This window comes from Podarcis muralis, chromosome 3, assembly GCF_964188315.1.
Source record: "Podarcis muralis chromosome 3, rPodMur119.hap1.1, whole genome shotgun sequence".
NCBI lineage: Eukaryota > Metazoa > Chordata > Lepidosauria > Squamata > Lacertidae > Podarcis > Podarcis muralis.
Window position 1 is genome coordinate 12,013,884 of NC_135657.1, and position 23,440 is coordinate 12,037,323.

The 23,440-nt window shown below is 44.7% G+C and overlaps 1 protein-coding gene and 1 long non-coding RNA gene across 5 annotated transcripts in view; one reads left to right on the top strand and one right to left on the bottom strand.

Annotated features, from left to right (window-relative positions):
• Positions 1-23,440, bottom strand: part of EML6 (EMAP like 6) — a 175,782-nt gene that overhangs the window by 15,568 nt on the left and 136,774 nt on the right. For all 3 annotated transcript variants that reach the window (XM_077925440.1, XM_028725094.2, XM_077925441.1), the window contains 8 exons: positions 11,187-11,265; positions 9,232-9,361; positions 8,788-8,886; positions 5,481-5,654; positions 4,953-5,161; positions 4,293-4,450; positions 3,190-3,304; positions 1,270-1,458 (listed from right to left, as the gene is read on the bottom strand). In XM_077925440.1, coding sequence (XP_077781566.1) covers positions 1,270-1,458; positions 3,190-3,304; positions 4,293-4,450; positions 4,953-5,161; positions 5,481-5,654; positions 8,788-8,886; positions 9,232-9,361; positions 11,187-11,265 — 1,153 coding nt within the window. The remainder of the gene's footprint in view (positions 1-1,269; positions 1,459-3,189; positions 3,305-4,292; positions 4,451-4,952; positions 5,162-5,480; positions 5,655-8,787; positions 8,887-9,231; positions 9,362-11,186; positions 11,266-23,440) is intronic.
• On the top strand, positions 10,206-12,951 carry LOC144327202 (uncharacterized). Of its 2 annotated transcripts, XR_013392110.1 has the most exons (3): positions 10,206-10,316; positions 11,229-11,311; positions 12,452-12,951. It is a non-coding gene; the product is annotated as an uncharacterized LOC144327202 (long non-coding RNA). The 2 variants fall into 2 exon arrangements; XR_013392109.1 differs by lacking the exon at positions 10,206-10,316 and having other exon boundaries at positions 11,173-11,311.

A 23,440-nucleotide genomic window follows, 5' to 3' on the forward strand; every position in this document is an offset into this window, starting at 1 on the left:
CCCTCCAGCGGGAAGGTAAACGGCATTTCCATGCGCTGCTCTGGTTTGCCAGAAGCAGCTTAGTCATGCTGGCCACATGACCCGGAAGCTGTACACCGGCTCCCTCGGCCAATAAAGCGAGATGAGCGCCGAAACCCCAGAGTCAGCCACAACTGGACCTAATGGTCAGGGGACCCTTTACTTTTAATCTTTCAGCACGGTTTACAATATACTGCAGTTATTATAAACGGAGATGGAAGTGTCTATTTTTTATCACAGCCATAACAGAAAGTGGTGTAGGGGGTAGTTAATTTTCTGAACACTGCCAATGCAAAGCATTTCCAGACCATACAGTACACATTATTGCTTTTGTAACTAGTTTATTAAACTGTAGCCTGTCTTGTTCAGCAGAACAGCATTCTTCAGGGCAATGGGGGAAATGTATGTTTTGTGTTTTCAGAGCCCAGTTCACTGCATGCGGATCGGGCCTTCTGCCCTCTTGCAAAAGAGGACACAGAAATGTATAAAATATGCATTTGTATTATGTACACCGGCTTTCTTGGCCAATAAAGCGAGATGAGCTCTGCAACCCCAGAGTTGGTCACGACTGGACCTAATGGTCAGGGGTCCCTTTACCTTTAAAACTGGCACTGGTCCAAAGGCCTATTTAGTCCAGGAGCCTGTTCTCACAGTGACCCACTGGATGTCATCAGGAAGACCACAAGCAGGTCAGGACCACACCTGCACTTTCTCCCCTTGTGAATCTGCCGCTGAGCCTGAAGGTGTTATCCTGGCAAGCAGCCATTGATAGCTTTATTCTCCACAAATTTGTTTCATTTTCTTTTGAAGCCCTTCGATATGGGAGGCCATAACTACACACTGTGGTAGTTTAACTCTGTGATGTGTGAAGAAGTACCTCATTTCCTACAATATCTGCCTGGGAGCTTGATTAAAACAGCAGGTGGATCCCTTGATGTACAGCTCTGGATTTCATTCCGTTGGCAGCAGAGCCAGTTTCAACTGACTGAAAAATGTCCCGACGATCTTTGTTAATCAGATAATCTGAAATGCTTTACATCTTTACAGCTTGCTTGGAAAAGCCCGTAAAGGTATATAAGTAATAATGATTAGTTGTGATAACTAGAGGTTTGCCAAGGGACCCAGATTCAAGAGATACCTTTGCAAGTCACCAGGCATGATCCAGGCAAAGTTAAGCACATGTGGCTCAACTGAATCTAATTTGTACTCAACAGTTCACCAGTAGAACAGGGGTTATGTTAACTCTCTTACTTTGTCACAAAGGTCCCAGATCCTTGCAGTGCCATCATTACTAGCAGAGATGAAGATGTCTTTGGAGGGATGAGTAGCCAAGCCCCAAATCTCTCCTTCCATGTGGCTGTCAATCAGCAGGTTAGAAGCACCATTTTTCTCTCCAATTTCAATTATTTCTCCATCTTTGCTTCCCACTAAAATTTTGCCCTGTTGATATTTCAAACAAAGTCCAAGTCAGTACTTATGTATTTTTTTTTTTTTTAAAAAATATCTACTTAGAGAAGTGTGAATTTCAAAAGACTGCTGCATTTTTTCATTTCATTTCTATACTGATTTTTTTTTTTAAACCCCTCCAAGCGGCTTGCAACCTACATTAAAACATCAAATAAAACAATCCAGAATAAAAATTACTGAAGAAGGTCAAACATAAAGCATACATTCAAAGCAACATAATTAACAGGAAACTAAAATATTATCTCAAGGATTTCAAAATAAAGCGCGGCAAAGGAAGCCAACCACAGAATGCACATGTAACGTAGCAAAGTTAACAAAAAAAAAAAGTCTTTACAAATTATCTTAAACATTACTTTTGTTCTGCATCCAGTGCTGATCAAAGGAAGAGAGAGGAATAGGAAGTACCACATGCTCTTTCCTCTCCAGGGGAGGAGGCAATGACATCACAGAGAATCCTCTCTACCAATTGTATTTCTATGGTCTGAGGATCTGCCTATTCAGCAATACATCTCTGTGGACTTAGGCCTTTCCCATGCTTGCTAGCAAGAATATGCATTTGTTAGGTTTGGCTGCTAAACTCCCACACATGGGAGCTGCAAGGTTGTTCCAACAAGTTTCCCCACCTACCCACCAAGATGTTAAGCAGATGCAAAGAATGCTGCGCTACTCGCAAGATATTCTGTCCCTGCAGGAATCTTGGGCTTGAAGGTGGGCTCTGTGTCTAGGGGGCTGCGCCTCCTCTTTCTATCAACACACTGCCTCTCCTTGGGAGACAACGCTAGCTCTAGTTATCTCCCGCTTGGACTACTGCAATGCACTCTATGTGGGGCTACCTTTGAAGGTGACCTGGAAACTACAACTAATCCAGAATGCGGCAGCTAGACTGGTGACTGGGAGCGGCCGCTGTGACCATATAACACCGGTCTTGAAAGACCTACACTGGCTCCCAGTACGTTTCCGAGCACAATTCAAAGTGTTGATGCTGACCTTGAAAGCCCTAAACGGCCTCGGTCCAGTATACCTGAAGGAGTGTCTCCACCCCCATCATTCTGTCCGGACCCTGAGGTCCAGCACCAAGGGCCTTCTGGCGGTTCCCTCACTGCGAGAAGCTAAGTTACAGGGAACCAGGCAGAGGGTCTTCTTGGTAGTGGCACCCGCCCTGTGGAACACCGTCCCACCAGATGTCAAAGAGAAAAGCAACTACCAGACTTTTAGAAGACATCTGAAGGCAGCCCTGTTTAGGGAAGCTTTTAATGTTTAATAGGTTATTGTATTTTAGTGTTCTGTTGGAAGCCGCCCAGAGTGGCTGGGGAAACCCAGCCAGATGGACGGGGTATAAATAAATAAATAATAATAATTACACCAGATATTCCTCCACCTCTGCATGCTTCTGCTGTGTCACATCAGGCTGTGTTCTGCTGTCTCATCCCTGCCATTCATCACCCTCTTCCCCAGGTGTCCGCCACTCATGGCCAGAAGAAGGAAACCCAGAGGGAATCAAGACAGATTGTCTGCTAGATATTCAGAACCATCTGCCTCAAACATCTACTTGTTCCTGCCCACTGGAGCTTCCTAGCGTCCTTTTCTCCATAAGCGGAATCTCTCTCTAAGTGCAGATCGCTTCTTATTGTTTTGCTAAACGATCTTAACAAGAGCCCCTTGCGAGGAGAACAAATGGCAATGCATTTTGTGTATCTCACGTACTTTGCCTCGGCACACCGAACGGACACACTCCACAATCTGCCCTGTCTCAAGCTGAAATGCCCGGCAGCGTTTCATCTCCTGATCCCACAGTTTCACAGCACCTCCTTCTTTCGTCCTGGGGGGGTAAAAGTATGCAGGATGTCATTTAAGATAGCTTCCGCGTTCCCTTTAAAGGCTGGCTGTGTCTTTCCTGCAATGACTGCAAGGCATCTACCGTATTTTTCGCTCCAAGGTGCACCGGACCATAAGGCACACCTAGTTTTTAGGGGGGGGGGAATCAAGGAAAAAGATCTTATTTCTCCCTCCAGCCCCAAAGAGCAAAGAAGCCAAGACAGCGAGCAGGATCCATCCCGCTGACTGTCTTGGCTTCCGCTTTAGCCGCGCGCAACCTCTCCAACTGGGAGAGGCTGCGCGCGGGTTTGGCAGAAGCCAAGACAGTGAGCGGGATGGATCCTGCTCACTGTCTTCGCTTCGTTTTTAGCCGCGGGGCTGGGGCTTCCCCCGTCCCCAGCCCCCAGAACAGGTCCGGGAGTGGTGGCAAGGTTGCGAAGCCTTTGGAGCACAGCGCGAGGTCCCGCTGCGCTCCAAAGGCTTCAGGTGGCTATCCCTGAAGCCTGGAGAGCGAGAGTGGTTGGTGCTCACTGACCCCTCTCGCTCTCCAGGCTTCAGCGAAAGCAACGCGTAGCCTCCGGAGCCCGGAGGGAGGGCTCCCTCTGCGCTTTGGAGGCTTCGCGTTAATATCGCTGAAGCCAAGGAGCCTGAATTCGCTCCATAGGACGCACACACATTTCCCCTTAATTTTTGGAGGGGAAAAAGTGCTTCCTATAGAGCGAAAAATACGGCATATGTCTGAAAAGAAGTAGTAACCCCACACACCCCACCCCACCAGGCTGGGTGCATGTTTAGCATGTTTTCAGATGCACGAATGCCCTATAATTAGCACAAAAAATGCAAGCGACCAAAGGTGGAGGTGTATTTTGCTGCAGCATGCAAAGCAGACTTTCTTCTTTGGGAATTAACAGTGATTTGAACTCCTCTCTGAAGAAGTGGAGCAATTGCCAAGCGGTGGCAACTGCAAACGGAAACAAGTTATAGTCTCTTACGGTCTTTCTTTCCCTCCAGTGACAATGAGTCCATCGCGAAGCGTTGTGTACATTGTAAAGACGGGCCCAGTGTGAGCTTTTGCCACCAGTCTGATTAGAAAGTGATCCTTCCAGACATAAACATCTCCATTTATGGCACCAGTGAAAGTAAGGTTATTCTGAAAGAAACAGTCATGAGTTGCTTTGTAAATGCCATTTATTAAAGGACTCTGTTACTTCTCAGCATAATTAACCACGATCTTGTAGGTCACAGATTGTCAGCTACTTTGGACCAGTTTACTTTGGCATATACCCTGACCCCTCATGAATGGATGGATTCCATTCTGAAGTTGGTGCACTCTAGCAGAATGTCTCAATTCCAATACGCCTAGTTATACAACCTTTGGTCAAATGGGTGGGGAACGTTGGAGGTGGTTTGGATGGAGCTGATTAGAAGCGCAGGACTTTCTTGTTACCAGAGGCTACAGAAATGAAGAAGCAACTCAAATCATTGAGATAGAAGTGAGCAATTCTGCAGTCTGTTTACGTGTAAGTAAGTCTCTTTGCTTTCAGTGGGACTTACTTCCTAGGAAGTAGGTTTCAGATTGCAGCCTTAGTCATGGGGGGGGGGATTATCCCACCTCCCTGCTGAAAATCCCACAAGTAAAACCACAAACTCACCGCACCAAAGGCCACAGAGAGCATGGTTTGCATTTTGGCATCTTCCAACGAACCAATGACTCCCTTTTTATAGAGCAAAGCGCTTCCAGCCAGAGTCCAGAATTTCATGTGTTTGACTCCAACAGAGACAAACTGGGTGTCTGAATCTGGACGGAACTCTACAACGAAGATCCTTTCTAGGTGGCCTCCTCTGCTTGCAATTTTAGCACCTGCGGAAATCAAAAGGGAGTGGCAAATCAGTAAAGACAACAGATGCATCAGTGTTTGTTAAAAGCACCACACACACTTTAAAAAAGTTGTTTTAACGTTTAACGTGTGGCTTTGCCTTTAGAATTCGTGGTTCTTCCAACTACCATATTGGCCCGAATATAAGCCACACTTTTTCTCGCAAATTCCGACTGTGAAAAGTTAAAGTGCGGCTTATATTTCCCACGCACCCACCCCTTGAATTTTAAAGGTGTGTCTTAATTTGCGGGTGCAGCTTATATTCAGGCCAATACGGTAGTAAGAAAGAGACGGTGTACTCACCTTCCTGCCATCTCCACACTGTGATTGTATGTTCAGGATCAACTCCCACAGAGACTAGGAGCTTGCCAGTAGCGCTGAAGTTGACGTAATTCACTCCTTTGGAATGGAAGCAGCGCAGCATAGACAAAGTCTGCTTGGTCATAGCATCCCATATGTGGACAGAAGGTGTTGTACCTGATTTATTTCAAAAGGAACGGGGAATTAAGGAGGTTTCATTTAAAGTCATCAGTCTTGAGAGGCAGGTGCATTCTATCAACAATAAGGCAGCTAAGACAAAACCATCTGCACCCCTCCCCAAAAACCACATGTAGTAATAGCTCATGGAACACACATGAGTGGGTGGGTGGGGATAAATATCAGACTTCATGACGGGAGGCATGTTCTAAAATGATCGTAAGGAAATATTCATGGAAAGATGCACAAAACCACGCACAAAAAACCCAAACCTGCCCATGTTCCACTTGTATCTGCAGTTGACATAGATACAACAAGAGGAGGAGCATGAAAAGGACCTGACACGACTTTTCTGACTAGGACTCACAGGAGAGGAAAGCCTTACCTGGAAATTCTGTCATATCACCTGCGTGGTGTGGGCAATGGCAAATGAGAAAGCACCAAGGGAAAACAATAGCGGAAATAAGTCACTGTTTCTAATGCTGAAGCGCTCAACATCAGCACCAGAAGGAAGAAGCACCAAATAAAAATTAAATTTAAAAAAATAAATCAACATGAATATGGATAAATAAACGACAAAAACAAAAGAAAGGCAGGAATATAGTTGAATCATATATTCAACGTAATGCATTTCTGCTGGTACCTGTAGAGAACCAAAATGGCCCCAATGCAGTGGGCTATTCTGGGGGAAAAGAATTTCCAGTGCAGACCGATGGAAATGTAACACTGGCTTTCTCTTCACTGCTGCCAAGAGATCATGAGCCAGTCTTGTGAATGTAGTTCCCCGCTTCCCTCTCAGCAAGTACCCTCTTAACCACAGGAATGGAAAACGCTGGAATTGACCTTAGCTTCTGTTAATATTAACCTGATTTTGAACCCCGCCTTAGAATCATAGAATCTTACGAGTTGGAAGGGACCAGGGAGTCATCTAAAGCAGGCATCCCCAACCATCGGCCCTCCAGATGTTTTGGACTACAGTTCCCATCATCCCTGACCACTGGTCCTGTTAGCTAGGGATCATGGGAGTTGTAGGCCAAAACATCTGGAGGGCTGCAGGTTGGGGATGCCTGATCTAAAGCATCCAAGACAGATGGATGTTTAAAACTATATTTTCAGATCCTGGTTAAATACTCCAAGGGAGGATCTACCCTTATGGTTTTTAATGTTAAGGAAGGGTTAAGGAATGGTTTTGATAATGTAGATGGACACATTGAGGTCCTACTTCTTACATTCACAATCTGTTATTACCTTCCCTTTTTATTGCTTATTTTTATAGCTTTATACTGCTATGTTGGTAAAACACTGCTCATATGTCCTTATGTATAATAATAATAATTTAATAATAATTTATTATTTATATCCCGCCCATCTGGCTGGGTTTCTCCAGCCACTCTGGGCGGCTTCCAACACAATATTAAAATACAATAATGCCTCAAACATTAAAAGCTTCCCTAAACAGGGCTGCCTTCAGAAGTCGTCTAAAAGTCTGGTAGTTGTTGTTCTCTTTGACATCTGGTAGCAGGGCGTTCCACAGGGCAGGTGCCACTACCTCTGCCTGGTTCCTTGTAACCTGACTTCTCGCAGCGAGGGAACCGCCAGAAAGCCCTCGGCGCTGGACCTCAGTAGTGTTTTACCTTTTTTTTTAAACTGTATTTAAACTCCAACCCCCCTCCAATGATATTTGAGGGGTGATTTGAGAGGTGATGTTCAGGGAGGGAGGAAGAATTAAAATGTGGAGCAGAGCAACCAGCGACAAGCAACAGGGAAAGAAACGGTGTTTTGGAATAAGGTGTGGCCGGGTATTACTTACATTTGACCCCCCTCCAAACCCCCCCCCAAAAAAACCCAAGGTGAAAACGTTTTAATTAACAACTATGCCCTATGACGTTTTAGAACGGCATATCTAATATTGTTGTAATAGGGGGAAATAATGTTAAATAGGTCCATGTAGATCCAGCCCAAGTTGCAAAATGATGTCAAACCCCCTACACACACACCCATGATGTCAAAACATTGCCAAGCCCTGCTCCACCACCCAAGAGAAACAGAATTTCCCACCGGCCAACCAAGCTGCCAACACAGCCAGCCAGTAAATATTCTCAGTTCCTTAAATATTGCAAAAATAAAAAAAATTGTTCGGGCATTTTGTGTGTTTAGATTTACTTTCCTGATGGATATCCACAAAGACAAGGGAGGAAAGGGAGATTTCCTTTGGAAATGTTGTCGAGAGCCTCAAGCCTAATATTTCATCAGCAGGAGAAGTTTCAACTTAAACCTCTCAGTTTGTGAAGTGCGATGGTTGTGTTAGGCCCCAAATCATCTATCTGCATGCAGGTAGTTTCAAGCTCTTAAAGCAACACAGGCGTTTTATTAGGTAGCTATAAATAGAGAGTTCCAGTGGAAATGCTGACTGAGACTGAATCAGAACTGGAGTTCCTTCCATGTGGCAGGTTAATGAGAAGACAGCGAATTAAGGAAGCCGTGGTAAATGGCAGCACACCAAACAGCTGTTATCCAGAGATTTCCCAAAGACATGCAGGGGCTATTTTGATGATAGCTTTTTGCTTGGGTAATACCAAAGGCGCTAGCTAGAGTAGAGGACACATTTTGCATGTAAAAACTGTCAGGGTTAATGCCTAGCATTGCCTATCGAATCCTATCTCTCTTTATTACGGTCAATTACCAGTATTCAAAAGGAACGTGGGTGGCGCTGTGGGTTAAACCACAGAGCCTAGGACTTGCTGACCAGAAGGTTGGCGGTTCGAATCCCCGCGACGGGGTGAGCTCCTGTTGCTCGGTCCCTGCTCCTGCCAGCCTAGCAGTTCGAAAGCACGTCAAAGTGCAAGTAGATAAATAGGTACCGCTCTGGCGGGAAGGTAAACAGCGTTTCCGTGCGCTGCTCTGGTTTGCCAGAAGCGGCTTAGTCATGCTGGCCACATGACCCGGAAGCTGTACACCGGCTTCCTCGGCCAATAAAGTGAGATGAGCGTGGCAACCCCAGAGTCAGCCATGACTCCCTACATCTAAACAGAGGGCCAGCATCATAGAATCATAGAATTGTAGAGTCGGAAGCCCCCTGCGATGCAGGAATCTCAACTAAATACTTTACTTTTAACTTTGACCATGAACCTACCAATCTGGCTGGTTGCCACCACGTTTTTGTACTTTGGGTGCTGGTTGACTGTTAGGCAGAGGATGTCATCCGTATGCTCCAGGTAGAAAGTTTGGCTTCCTATGCGATTCCAAAGAAACATTGGTTTTAGAATAGAAATTGAAACAGAGGCGATTGCAATATACGTACAAAAAGTCAGTCCTAGAAAAAATGAACTTATCTGAAGAGGGGAAAAGGAATAAGAACAATTGAAACTTAATATAAGAATAGCTTTTAGACCATTTCAACAATGATTTATGCTGCAATCCTAACTTTGCTTGTCTGGAAGGGTGCCCTATTGAATTCAACAGACTTACTTCTCAGCAACTTAACTCAGGACTGCACTGTTAGTGATTTGACATAAACACCTGTTTATGCCATACTTCACCATCTATCCATTATTTACTCAAAATGTCTTTGAATTACCTGTGGAAAGGTTTTGAACTATGCATGCTGCAGCAGTATGGAAAATAATATCAGCACCATCGTTGAGGTAATGAAGGTTGTTGCGACAATCGAATCCGCGATACCCGAAAACATGGTCTAATGCCAATTCCTAGAAAGAAAAATGTACCAAGATAATAAGAGGGTTATATGCTACTTTTGGTGAACAATTCTTTTTTCCTCCTCAAAGGAGACACATCAGCAACAACATTTTAAAAAGAGACATTTTCTCCAGCCACCAACCACAAAAATGTAAAAATCAGAGCGGAACAACGTCCAAATTGTTCTGATGCTGATAATATTCACAAAAGTTTATCCAAATCATACAAAGAAATTCTGAATCAATAAGCAACATGCAATTAAAAAAAATGGTTTGCAGAACATTAACAAATATTTACCTCATTCACAATAAAGCCAGTTCAACATCATAAGAAATAAAAATTGTAAAGGAACAGCTTGACATACACTTCTTGCTCTTCCAGAAGTGATGGGTTTTCTCCATACCATTCTCATCCTTATTAGTACTCAAGAAGCAAAACATAAATCCCTATGCCACAAATCTATTGATAAGTCTTAATGGGATGAATGCATGCGAGTTCAACTACATGTGGCGCAATGGAAGGTACTGAAGCTTTTCACTTAGCATTTACCTTTTCATATTGTCGAAGGACAAATTACACATCTAAGGGCTCATCCAAACCTATCTTTGCTCCATACTTCCTAGGCACTGGTCTGGATTTTTCAGGTCCACATCTGAGCAGACTTTTTGTTGTTGTTGTTGTTGTTCCAGTGCTTTTCTGGGGAAAACTGCGTTCTAACAGAACCTGCTGAATCAGAGCAAATGCCATACATGGAAAACCCAACTGCTGTTTGCTCTGATTTGACTTGGAGCGTTAAAAGGGACTTTGACAAGCTGGCAGCTGCCTTTCCAAACATGACTCTAATTTGGTCAACGCTCCTGGAAAAACACGTGTGGCGTAACAGTCTTTGCCCAGCTGCTGCTATCAAGGCTGGGAAAACTGGTGAACCGAGCGGTGACTCGGGAGGTGGAAGAACTGAAGGACCGGGTGATTGCGCACCTCGCCATTACGTTCAGCAAAAGAGGCCTTCTTCTGTGCTGATGGCGTACATCTTTCCAATCGGGCAAATGATGTTTGGTTGGCCGTGGTCTCTGAGGGCATTAGAGGCTGGTTGCAGGTGTGAGGGTATTGGTGGTGAGATTTCAGCTCGAGTGGCGGTTCGGCATTGGTAAAACCTGGATGGGGGGTGAGGTGTGGCCATCACGTGCCCCTCCATTCTAAAGGGTATTCCGTTAAAGGAATCCGGGGGTCGTGGTTCCTGACCAAAGCCTGGGTGGAGGCTAGGGCCATGACACGACCTTCCGGTGATCCTGGGGGGCGCTCCGAGTTGACGTGCATCAACAGGGCTCCCCCTACTAGTGGTTAACCCTTGTGAGACTTCCTGCAGGCAGGCAGGAGTCAGATATAGTCGGTTCAATTCCAATGCCTAAGCCAATACCTCTCACATTCTGTAAGCAATGAAGTTGTGGCCTAAATGGTGCCCATTAACCTAAAATATGGTGCCACGTGTTATTATTCAACACAAGGGGGTGGCCTTGGGGTCTTGACATGCAAATGGCATATATGGAAAACACAACTGCTGTTTGCTCTGGCAGGTAGCATTATTGGAAAAACCGACACAAAAATTGAAAGCAGCAAGAGGCCAGTAAGAAATTCATCGCAACTGCATGTGCAAATTAAACATTTTGCATGGCTTGTGGAGAAGAACATCAAAAACAAATAAAAATCACTGAGGGCAAAGACCAGTTTGTTGCTTGTCCGTAATTGCCATCGCACACAAAAACTCTCAAACCGAAGCAAAAACATCATTCAGCCCAGGTTGCAATTAGCATAAAACAACGAAGGATTAACCCTGACCTCAACCAGTTTCCTTTTTTTATTGATGTTATTCTTTTGCAGTTTCTCAGGTTGAGGAGCAGCTCTGCTAACTGGAGGCCTGAAAGAAGCACAACGAAAACACGAAGATCAGCACACATGAATGGGTAAGAAATAACCTACTGGATAATGAAACTTGCTAGCTGGAGCCTGGGTATATCTTGCTGTCAAAGGTTTGAGATTATCTATTGTCGGGAGAATGAGTTGCACTCTGCCGTGCTATTTCAAAATCACACTGGAGTAAATCTGAAACAATGCCAAAGGTGTTTTGGCTAGCATATGAAAGGGTCCCTTACGTATAAATGTCAGGAAAGGCGGCTGATTTCATAAAAAAGAAAGGAAGACATCTGCACCAATCCCAAAGGCTCCTGCTCACTTGTATGGTTGTAAGCTACATCAAAGGCTGCTCAGACCATCAGGAGTGGCTTCTGAAGGAGCTGGGTATGTTTAGCCTGGAAAAGAGCCATCTTCACATATCTAAAGGGCTGTCACATGGAAGAGGGAGCATGCTTGTTTCCCCCCTGCTTCGGAAGACAGGACTCGAACCAATGGCTTCAGGTTACAAGAAAGGAGAGTCCGACTAAACAATTTTTTTCTGACAGTAAGAGCTGTTCGACAGTGGAAGAGACGCCCTTGTGAGGTTATGGACTCTCCTTCCTTGGTGGTTTCTCAGCAGAGGTTGGGTGGCCATCTGTCTTGGATCCTTTAGCTGAGATTCCTGCATTGCAGGGGGTTGGACTAGATGACCCATGGGTCCCTTCCAACTCTACAGTTCTCTGATTCTCTAGGAGAGGGCTGTGATGGCAGGGAGAGGATCTGCACATAGAACACTATGTGTGGCCTCCTGCCTCCTGGCCTAAGGCCACAGCTCAGTGGAAGAGCATCTGCTCTGCATTCAGAAGGTCCCGGGTTCAATCCTTGTCGTCCCCAGGTAGCAGAGGTGGACTCTGGGCTCTCAGATTTCAGTGGTGCCCCATGCGACATTAAACTTTGATACCTCTTCCCTCTTATGCGCCGTTCTACAGCATTGCTGTGGCGCCTCCTGCAGCATTGCACCCAGTGCGTCCACAATCGTCACGCTACCCTAAAACCGCCTCTGCAGGTAAGGCTGGGCGTATCCCCTGTCTGAAACTCCGGGCAGTCACTGCCAGTCAGTGAAGACAGTATGTAGCTAGATGGGCCAGCAGTCTGATTCAGTGTAAGGCATTTCTAAGATGAAACTTTTCTTGATCTTTAAAAAAAAATAGGAACACAAGGAGCTGCTTTATAGCACTGATCCAGCATTGTCTGCTCTGACTGGAAGTGGTTCACCAAGGACTCTTGTTCACTCTCCAAGAAGGGACTGGGAGTGGATGGAATCTCTGCAGACGCTTTTGAAAAGGGGGAAAAATCCACAACTACTCTGTCATCTCTGATTGATTTTGCAAGGACCCAGATGTCAGCATGAAAACAAGCGCTGCCAATTTCAAACTGCATCTCGGTATGAAACGAAGAAGGCATGAAGAACAGCATTTTACCATGTGCAATATAACTGGACGACGTTTATTGACTCTGTGGTTTGTTTTTAATAAGGCTGTGTGTTGTAGACATCTGACCCAAGTGACTTCTGACTCCTCCTAGAACATGACTGTGTTTTCTGAAAGATTGGTTGCCAGACGAAGGCAGAATGTTTTTGTTAGTGAGGGCTCGGTTTTCTATGTTATTTACTGAGCATTTGTTTGGGGGTAATAATAAATGGCTGATTTTCTTCCTTTGCTTTGTTATGTAAGGATCAGCCAGCGACATTGACTCATAATTCTTTGTCTCTACTGCAGTAGCAATTAATGCCTGCAAAGTAAACAACTATAATTATTGGGGTGGTGGAAATAGAACAGAAAAGACAAATACAATGAGCTGTCAGATACAAAGCCCTTATTGCTGGCTTCTATAAATACTGCTGCTCTTTCATGCAAATAGAATAGAAGTCTATGGGTTCTTTCAGACATGGGCTTAATATTATGAATAAACCACTGAGATATCACAAATAGGAAGCTGGCAACAAGGTGTTGCTGTTTTTTAAAACTTTATCTGATTTCCCTTGGAAAGGATGAATCTGGATTAAATTGGGGGGCAGATATGGGCTGGTGTTTCGGTAACAGTGGTGTTAGTACTCGCTGCATGCATGCTTTTTGCAGAGTCCACATTGGGTTGCAAAAACTTGCATGCAATGTGAAGCACCGATCCCAAAATTAACACCCATCTTGAAGATGGTGGAAGACCCCTGCACAGATTGGGTCTTTGTAATCTTAAACACAAAGAAGAATTAGAATAATCTTGTTAATAAGAGGCCTCTTTTTTTCTTTTTGGCCTTCAGTGACCTGTTAAAGAGTCCTGGTTTCTTGAACTTCAAGAAGTAGTTTGAGAACAACTTTTTAGGAGCATAACTTTCTAACCACAGGAACTGGGTTGTTGCACACAGTGCTCAAATGATGGCAGTAAAGATTGGGGGTGCATAATGACATGATTAAGTCTTACCACTTGACTCCTTCCAGTTTTGGTAAAATTATCACTCTCCTGTAGTCTTCTTAAGAACAGTAATGGAAAGGATTGCCACAAAAGTTAAGGGGTTTATGATCCCTTTGCCCCCATCCCTGTAATATATCCATTGAAGTACACTGTGGGTAGCCATGAAAACATGAGCTTCATGGTGAGCATTTTTTTTATTTAAAAAAAGGATATTTCATTGTTAGGTTTTGTTATTCAGCTGAATCAAGCACAATCATACAAAAACTTGCTAAGACATAAATGTGCGTGTAAGACATTTCATGGCTTGCAATAACTTTGTGATATTAAGACCAAGGTCTTGAAAATGCTGGCAGCATTAAGGTAAACTCAAAAGTGTAAATAAGTTTTGATGGTTGTAATAATGGAATACTGAATGGTATAGTTTTTGTAAAATATGCAGGGATTTGTGATATGCAAAATGAACCATGGAAAGAGAAGAAGGGAAGTCGTTAATATCTTAAGCATGTAAAAATGAGTATTTTAAATTGTAAAACAGAATATATATATATATATATATATATATATATATATATATGAATGAGACCAAGGTCTAATATATTTTCCCCAATGCACTGAATGAAATATACAACAGATCAATTATTTTCTTTGGAGGAATGCTGAGCATATTATAGTAAAATAAATAAATCCACTGGAACAGCCTTTCCCAGCTTGGTGTCATCCAGATGTTTTCACCATTGGGACTTGTCATCCTAGACATCTTGCAAGACATCAGGTTGGAGAAGGCTGCAGTCAAATGACAATCATAATGGAGGTACAGAAATATGTAGCAGTGACCTTGGAAGCAGAGTTTTAAAAATACAGGTCGTCACAAAGACGGCAGCTAATACTGACTATCTCACGTTATTTAGCTATAAAAAGTTGCAGCAAAGTTATTGAGGAAATAGCGGCAAACCAAACGACCACAACTCAGGTAGGTAAGTATGTTGAGTTTAAGCATGAGCAAAACACTTCAACACTGAAAAGAGTTACCTTGATCCCCTTGTAAGCAGCAAATAAAGCCAAGTGAGAAACTTAGTACAGTTCAGAGAAACAGAATCAGGCCATTATAGACATTCATGCACAAGCCTCTTTTTGAACTGACCGGTCATTCCTGTGAGGCCATGCTGTTCAAGCATGCCAGCAAGAACTAAAACAGAAATTAAAAGAGTGCACCAGTCCGCAAATTCAGAAAGATCATACCCTGACATCGTGGGGCAAAGTCTGCACTAAAGATCCTACAAGACAAGGAGAAAAGAGAGAGAGGAAGCTTTATCAGTGCTCCCCACATGCTCCAAACAGCTCTGCAAAAAAGTCTTTTGGCATCTTGCACACCTAAAGAGAAGTCCAGAGTATAGCAACAGCTTCAAACAATAGATGGATGTGGGGTTTGTTTGTTTTTTTTTGCTCTAAAGCATCATATATAAAACCTATTTGCCATGGAGCAGACACTCAGCAGGAAACTGCAGAGAATCACAACTCCTCGAAGAGTGTTCCTGTGCGATATAAGTGCTTGCAAACACAAATTTGTCACATCTCCCTGTGTCTATTTGAGGTGCACATTTAAAAAAATATTTTGAATGCACACCTAAATATGTAATATTTGAAGTGGCTCCTCGTCCCCTTCCAAAGGCAACTTTCCCCCATCCCGATGCTCTCCAGATGTTTCAGACTACAATTCCCATCAGCCACCACATGCTGGCTGGGGCTGATAGGAGTTGTAGTCCAAAATCATCTGGAAGGTGCCAGGTTGGGGGAAGGCTGTCCTAAGAAATACCAGATTCACTGCTTCACCGGCCTGTAGTGTTGCAGTGGAAGGAGAGTGTAGGATAGGGAATGTTTTCTGCATTATGTTGATCCAAAGGCTCTGTCTGCGAAGTTTCACTTTAGAGGGGTGGGGTGGCTGTAGAGTTAGGGCTCCTCTGCACTCCCACTTGTCCCATGTCAAGAAAGCACAAAGTTTCCCCACTGCCCTGCCCCCTTCCCAGGGAAAACCTGCCCTTTGGCTCGAAATGGGAGCAACGAACGCTGAAGAGCATAGGTGTGGCTAAGCTCTTGGTGTACAGCTGCCGTTGACTCCAAACGCCCAGTCTGTTTCGTTTTTAAGAGATTCCTTAAACAAAGGGTACAAAGCGCTCCACCACCCTAGACAGCTGCCTTCTCCCTCGTCATGCAATGCTAGTAAATTCTGCAAGGCTGAAGTGGAAATTCAGTAAGGTTTTGGGTTGAAATGTAGTCCGATCACTCCTTTAGGCCAGCATTGCATAATCTTCTAATTCTACTAGAATTACTGTATTTTTCCATCTATAAGACGCCCCCTATTTTTGTGGCAACAACCAATCGCCAGTCCACCCTTGGCACTATCCGTGTATAAGACGCCCCCTAATTTTTGACATTATTTTTTAGGGGGAAAACCTAGTCTTATACATGGAAAAATACGGTAAACGAAAAACAGCAACTCGTGTCTCAGGAGCAATTTCCAAAAGGGGTGAAGAACTGAAGTATTCCTCACCCCACTCCCACTCTGCAGGGGGAAAATAGGAAAAAGCATTGTATGAAAAGTGATTTAAGGCTGTGTTCCTCTGCCCACTTACCTGGGAGTAAGCCCCATTGAACCCAATGAGAGTTACTTCCAAGCGAGCATATATAAGACGGTGCTGTAACACAGCGATCCTATGCACACGTACCCCAGAGTAAGCTCTGTTGGGCACAGTGGGACTTACATCATTCTAGGCACAGGGATCACCAGGGCCAGGAGGCAATGCTGTGTCTGAGTATCTTCTCTAACATCCATTTCCACAGGAGCAGTAAGGAACCTGCCTGCCGCTCCAACACTGAGTAGCCCAGCCACTATCAATAGAAATGTCCATGGGTTGGAGCAGGGGTCGGCAACCTAAGGCCCATGGGCCACAAGAGGCCACAGGGGTCATTTAACTGGCCCACGAGCCGCCCCTGAACCGAGCTGCCTACTCAGTGAGTCCCTGCGTGCTGCGCTAAACCGGCGCAATGCAGCGTAGGGACTCACTTCTGTGGCGCAGGAAACTGTGTCTGTGCATGCGCAGACACTGGAAATCGTGTCTGCGCAGACGCAGACACCGGAAATCGTGTCTGAGCAGACGCAGACACCAGGAATCACATCTGCACAGACGCAGATGTCGGAAATCATGTCTGTGCAGGCGCAGAAAATCGCGGACGGGCGCGCAATTCGGCTCACAGAGGGATCTCCGCTGGAGTGAACCGGCTCAGGCGAGGTAAACCTTGCCGACCCGTGGGTTGGAGCAATGTTCCTCCCTGCCCTTCTCCCGGGGTCAAGGAGAAAGGGCAGGATGCTCTGCCGCCCCCTCAAAAGCAAAACACTCTCAGCATTCAGCTGCTTTGCAAAGGGACTACCGGAAGCGGTGGCAATCACGGATTGCGCAAGCACAGCTCCCAAAACTGTCTGTGGGGGAAAACTGCTTTTCATAAATGATAATTTACACACCTTTAGGTAGAAGAGGAACAAGGAGGTGTTTGGATTTGGCACCACTTCTCTCCCCCCCCCCCCATTACAACTGACTGTGGTTACACTCACACTTTACATTTAAAGCACATGGCTTCCCCCAGTGAATCCTGGAAAATGGGGTTTGTTAAGGATGCTGGGAGGCGTTAGGAGACGTCCATTTCACCCAGAGAGCTACATTTCTCAAGGGTGCTTTGACAATCAATCCTTCTTCCCAGGAAACTCAGGAAAGCCCTATTCCCATCGCTGAGCTACCATTTCCAAACAACTATCAGCACCCTTAACTAACTAAAGTTCCTGGGGGAAGTCATAACTGTTCAAATTGGGATGGCACTGCTTTAAATGTGTAGTGTAGAGAGTTCACGATCCTCAGCATCTATCACTCTTTGGAACTGCATGAACAGCATCAGGCATGCAGTGCTTGTAATTGCCAGGGTCAGGGCAGAAGGTGTGCATGGAAATTTGAAGCCTTAGCAGCAACAATTTTGAAAGTACTCAAAAGTTTCTCTCGAACCAGTTTTTCTCTTCTTTCTGTTTTAGTATAGTTCAGAAATGAACCGAGTTCCACAGTTCTCCTCCTAAGGATGTCTGATAAAGTTTATGGGGAAAGCAAGGCAGGATTTGTGGAGAAAGCGAAGGTGAAGAAAGATGTAACATTCAATGTGGGAGAAGAGCTCTGCAAGCACATCCACTGTCTCAAAACACACGGGTACATTATTTTGTCCTGGAACAAGCTGTTGGGAGTGGGTGGGTGTCCATGTTTTTAGCATGCCAGGGAAGAACAAGCAAGTGCCAGGGTGCCTATTGGCTAGCGCCTATGCCATCACCAACCTACCTCTTCCATAACTCCCAGAGCAGCTCTGCAAATGTTTTATTTTTTAAAAAAGTTTGTGGCTTTTAAAATTGTTAAGTGAAGAATATAAAAATTTAATAAAGGGCATATACTATTTAAAAAGAAGCTGGTCAGTCTGCCTGGGGAGTTGAGCCAGTCTTCTGTTTGCAAGACATGCATGAGTGCAAGGGAATTTGTGAAGCGGGGCTCATTACTGGGGGTTTGAGAACCCAACGTGACCTGCTTTTAAGAATGTTACATCTGTTTTCACCCTAGGAAGACACTGCTCACCATGACATAAGCCATATAGGAGAAGAAACACAAGATATAATTTGAAAATGTATACATACATATAAAATTTTGTAAAATTTTATATTTCTCTATGCACAGCACATATATGCGCAAATACTCGGTGTATTCATATATACATAAACATGTATATATGCACACATATGCCTTTTGCAGTCTGACAGCACCTCAAACATTTGTCTAAGAGATGTAAAAACTAATGCCACACCACAGGTCATGTAACACTCCTAGGAAGTCTGGCGGAAGCTGGTTTGTGACCCCCAAACCGCTTCATTCTGAACAATAAAATGCCATGGATGTGAAATCTGTATGGTTGTTAGCAGACTATATTCACCCTTAAGACATCTTAGTAAGCTGAATGGTACATTCACAGAAAGCTGTGTGGGTTTTATTTCCCTCCCCCCTCTGGTTGATGCTTATACTTACTTGACAATTCCCTGCCTCCAAAGGAAAGCAAGTTAAAACATAATACAAGTATTAACGGTTTCTTTGCAGTAACATAACAAGGAAGCGCGTGTTTGCCACAAATGACACTCAGAGAAAACTACAAGCGTTCTCAAATATTGCGGAGGAATTTCCCAATGTTCTGCAAATGTAAAGCACCACAAAACTCAAACCTGGCACTCTGGCAACCCCAGAGTCTTACTCTTCAAGGAAGAGGGAGAGTTATTGGCCCAATATTTGTTACGTTGTACTGCACCCAGATTGGCGCTGTGGGTTAAATCACCGAGCCTAGAGCTTGCCAATCAGAAGGTCGGCAGTTCGAATCCCTGCGACGGTGTAAGCTCTCATTGTTTGGTCTCTGCTCCTGCCAACCTAGCAGTTCGAAAGCACGTCAAAGTGCAAGTAGATAAATAGGTACCGCTCCGGCGGGAAGGTAAACGGCGTTTCCATGCACTGCTCTGGTTCGCCAGAAGCGGCCTAGTCATGCTGGCCACATGACCCGGAAGCTGTACACCGGCTCCCTCGGCCAATAAAGCGAGATGAGCGCCGCAACCCCAAAGTCAGTCACGACTGGACCTAATGGTCAGGGGTCCCTTTACCTTTACTGCACCCAGATAATGGCCAGCATTGCAGCTCAGCAGCCATATGGGCCAGGTTATCCGGTGAACCAACAGGGGACTAAACTGGAACTGAACAAAAATGTAAACTGGATTTGCAAACCCCAAAACCTAAGTAAGTAATCATGGGAAATATGTTCATATGAGTCACCCTTCAAAGTGTAGATCGAAAGAGACCTGAGTAGGACTTAGTCGAATTAGCAGTGAAGAGGCACAAGTTACAAGAAAATATTTGAAGCAGGAATAGCTCGAGCTATGCATAAACATTGTTCTGCATGGAATTAATTAATTCGAGGTTCTTTAGGGAAATCATTGCTGTTTCAGCCAGAGGAGTTACTAGAAGTTAAAGGCTACGGAACCCTGATTGAGAAACAGAAAATGCCAAGCCATGTAAGGAGGGGAAGATAGCAAATTCACCAGTGCAGTTTTGGTTGGAGAGGGAAAGTAAAAGCAGAGAGCTTGTTCTGTTGGAGACAGAAAGCTAAGTGAGGACAGGTTTGTTGAAAGAGGAAGGGTGAAAAAATAATGCCCAAGGGGACTTGATCACCAGACACTTGCTTTATCAAGGATAGTGAAACCATGAATTCTCCAGTAAAACAGTTCTGATCCTTGAATGCTACTTATTGCATTCACATGTCACTCTGACTCTGCTTACAAATATGAGCAAGCAGAAAAGCAGATTAATATAATCAGGGCTGAAGAGGATTTAGGGGACCTTTCTTTTCAAGCTACCAATTGTTTTGTTGTGGGTCCTGGCATAGCAGATCAGTGATGAATGGGCTTGCTCAAGCCAAGATGTTTGTCTCCTTCTTAAACAGTGATGTGCAAGATTAGGATCCTTGCTATTTCAGCAGCACCATCTCTCTCACTCACCTCAAAGGGTGGGCATGGCTGGAACTGTACTGAACATTCCCCAAAACACACGCCAATATGTTTTGGTGTAGATTTCCCATTGGCCCATTTTTATTGTAATACTAAGTGCGCTATTTACTTCAAAGTCATTGAAGTAAATGGTGCTGGAGAGACTCTTGAGAGTCCCATGGACTGCAAGAAGATCAAACCTCTCCGTTCTTAAGGAAATCAGCCCTGAGTGCTCACTGGAAGGACAGATCCTGAAGCTGAGGCTCCAATGCTTTGGCCACCTCATGAGAAGAGAAGACTCCCTGGAAAAGACCCTGATGTTGGGAAAGATGGAGGGCACAAGGAGAAGGGGACAAGAGAGGATGAGATGGTTGGACAGTGTTCTCGAAGCTACCAGCATGAGTTTGACCAAACTGCGGGAGGCAGTGGAAGACAGGAGTGCCTGGCATGCTCTGGTCCAGGGGGTCACGAAGAGGCGGACACGACTAAACGACTAAACAACAACAAATAGGCATAGTATTGCACTGTTAGGCTCCCATCGTGAATCTGGGCTCCCTCGCCTCTTCTGGTATAGCATCAAAGAGGAGTCCGGAAGATTTCACTTCAATTTCAGATTAACTTCAGTTAATTTTAATCAAGTCCAGTAGAGGCCAACTTCAAACCACAGTTTATGAAGCTGGCTTGATTCAACTAATATGAATATTAATATCACCCGGGGGTTTGGATGACATGCCAAACTGTGGTTTATGGAAATGGAAGCAAAACCTCTTCTCTTTTGTAAAGTTTTTTTATTATTATGTCAAGAAGGAGAAACTTTGGAGCTCCTCTCAACGATGCTCGAGGATCGGGGAATACAGGGGAGCTTATGGCTGCTTATAGATTTCACCTCCTGCCTGAATTTGCTGATAACTTGGATGATCTGGAAGATATTTCTCCTGGCTGGCTGTTTTTGGAATTTGTAGCTGGCAGAGGAATCTCTTTCAAATTGCTTTACTGGCAGTATTTTATCAATTTTATAAAGTAAATTGGATCAATGAAATATGACCATCCCTTTGGCTGTGTGGGGCTGTTGCAGTGCATCAGTTGATTACATCTCACTTCTGGGCAAGCGGACTCTGCTTTTAAGAAGGAAGGACCTTGTCTCTTCATCATTTCCAGCGTACTCTGGTGTGCATTGAAATACAAATAGCGGACAGTCTTGTGAGCAATGCCAAAACACAACGCAATATTCTGGGCCAGGCTGTCTAACCACTTCACTGGCTTGTATCTATTGCATACACTGGCAGACTTTCCTTTCTGTGCAAAAGAAGCCTCAGCTGGACTGAAAAGTGTCACAAAGGACTGCCTTGCAGCAGCTCAAAGTGAGACATTTCTGTAGGCAGCCTGATAGAAGTCAGAAGAATTATAGTCCTCAGTACGTATATACCTGCCTGAGCTAAGGAATCATTGCACACACCAATCTTACGATTTTGCCAAGAGAAAGAACAAGAGGGAGAGGTTTTCTGGAATTCTCAGTTGAGTTTGCACTGACAAGGAGCGATCATGGATTTTATAGAGAAAATAACGGGTTTCCTACCCCCCCCCCCAATAATTGCTCTCATTTCTGGCTACTTCATTCTGTGTTGAGCCAATCAATGTGGCTTGGCAGAAGCTGGCATGAGATCAGCAGACCTGTGCCTTCTGAATGGCTGGCTCCCCAAGATCATGGCAGCAAGAATGTTTTTGGGGGGGAAACTTCCATATTGTGCAGGCAGAAGCAAGTGCAGAATATTTGTTACCAGCCCACACTTGAAAATATCTGGGTTGTTCCTTCTTTAAGTTCTCCCATTGTCCATTTTGCAGTATTAGCTTATCCTGAGCTGTCCACATTGCTTACGCAACTGTTGGAAGCGGGAAGCAGATCAGTTTGCTTGGAAAGGTTTACATGGCAGTCAAGACAATGAGAGTGGGAGACCTCCAGATTCCTAAACAGTTCTGTGCTGACCTTTCCTTTGAAGCTTAGACTGATAACTCTCAGGTTGCACCCTCTCTGATGTCTGCCTCCATCCCACACCTTCCTTTCAGACACTGAAGCTGTTGAGATGCTGTCCTTTGGTGCTCACTCTGAGAACAAAGGAAGCAAGCATGGCTGGCTTCATTTCTCCAATGAGTCAGTTAGCTAGGATGACAGAACTCTTTCCTATCCAAAAAAACTTCTGATCCAAGAAGCACAAACTTTCTTTTTTCATACCAAGTCCCATTCTCAATGCATTACAGTTACGGTTGTGTGCCCCAAACAAGGATCCATTTCAGGATAGTTAACTTCTTCTGTTGCATACGAACTCAAGCCGAGAACAGTAACTTTGTAAGGTGCCGTTTATATAGATGGCACAGCAGCAACAGAGAGGAGATAGGGAGGTAAAAGCCCTCTTCAAATGAAGAAGAAGAAGAGTTTGGATTTGATATCCCGCTTTATCACTACCCGAAGGAGTCTCAAAGCGGCTAACAATCTCCTTTCCCTTCCTCCCCCACAACAAACACTCTATGAGGTGAGTGAGGCCGAGAGACTTCAAAAAAGTGTGACTAGCCCAAGGTCACCCAGCAGCTGCATGTGGAGGAGCAGGGAATCGAACCCGGTTCACCAGATTACGAGTCCATCGCTCTTAACCACTACACCACACTGGCTCAGGTGTTTCATCCATGCAAACATCAAGCCTGTGCATCTCTTATGTAAAGAGGGCTAGACAGACAGACAGACACTTCCTGTCCACCTGCTTGGCACATTCCATGTTCTCCAGGGACAGATGAAGCAGCACAGCATGGCTCACTTTCTATATTTTCCTTCAGGGGTGGAGTTGGCTATGTGAGAGCCCAAGACTTGCCCTGGATTATATTCCTTCCTCAAAAGGGGTAAATGGGCTGGTCCAAGCTCCAGCTGCACACTGCCATAGCACCCAAGCCCTCCCCTTCTGTCCTCTGTCACCATCAAAAACTGCATGGACGGCATTTCGAAAGGAGCAAATAAACTTAACGTGTGAAAATCCATAAAGAAGTATAGCATCTAGATCTAGGAGTATAGCATTTAGATCAAGGGAAGTAATAGTGCCACTGTATTCTGCTCTGGTCAGACCTCACCTGGAGTACTGTGTCCAGT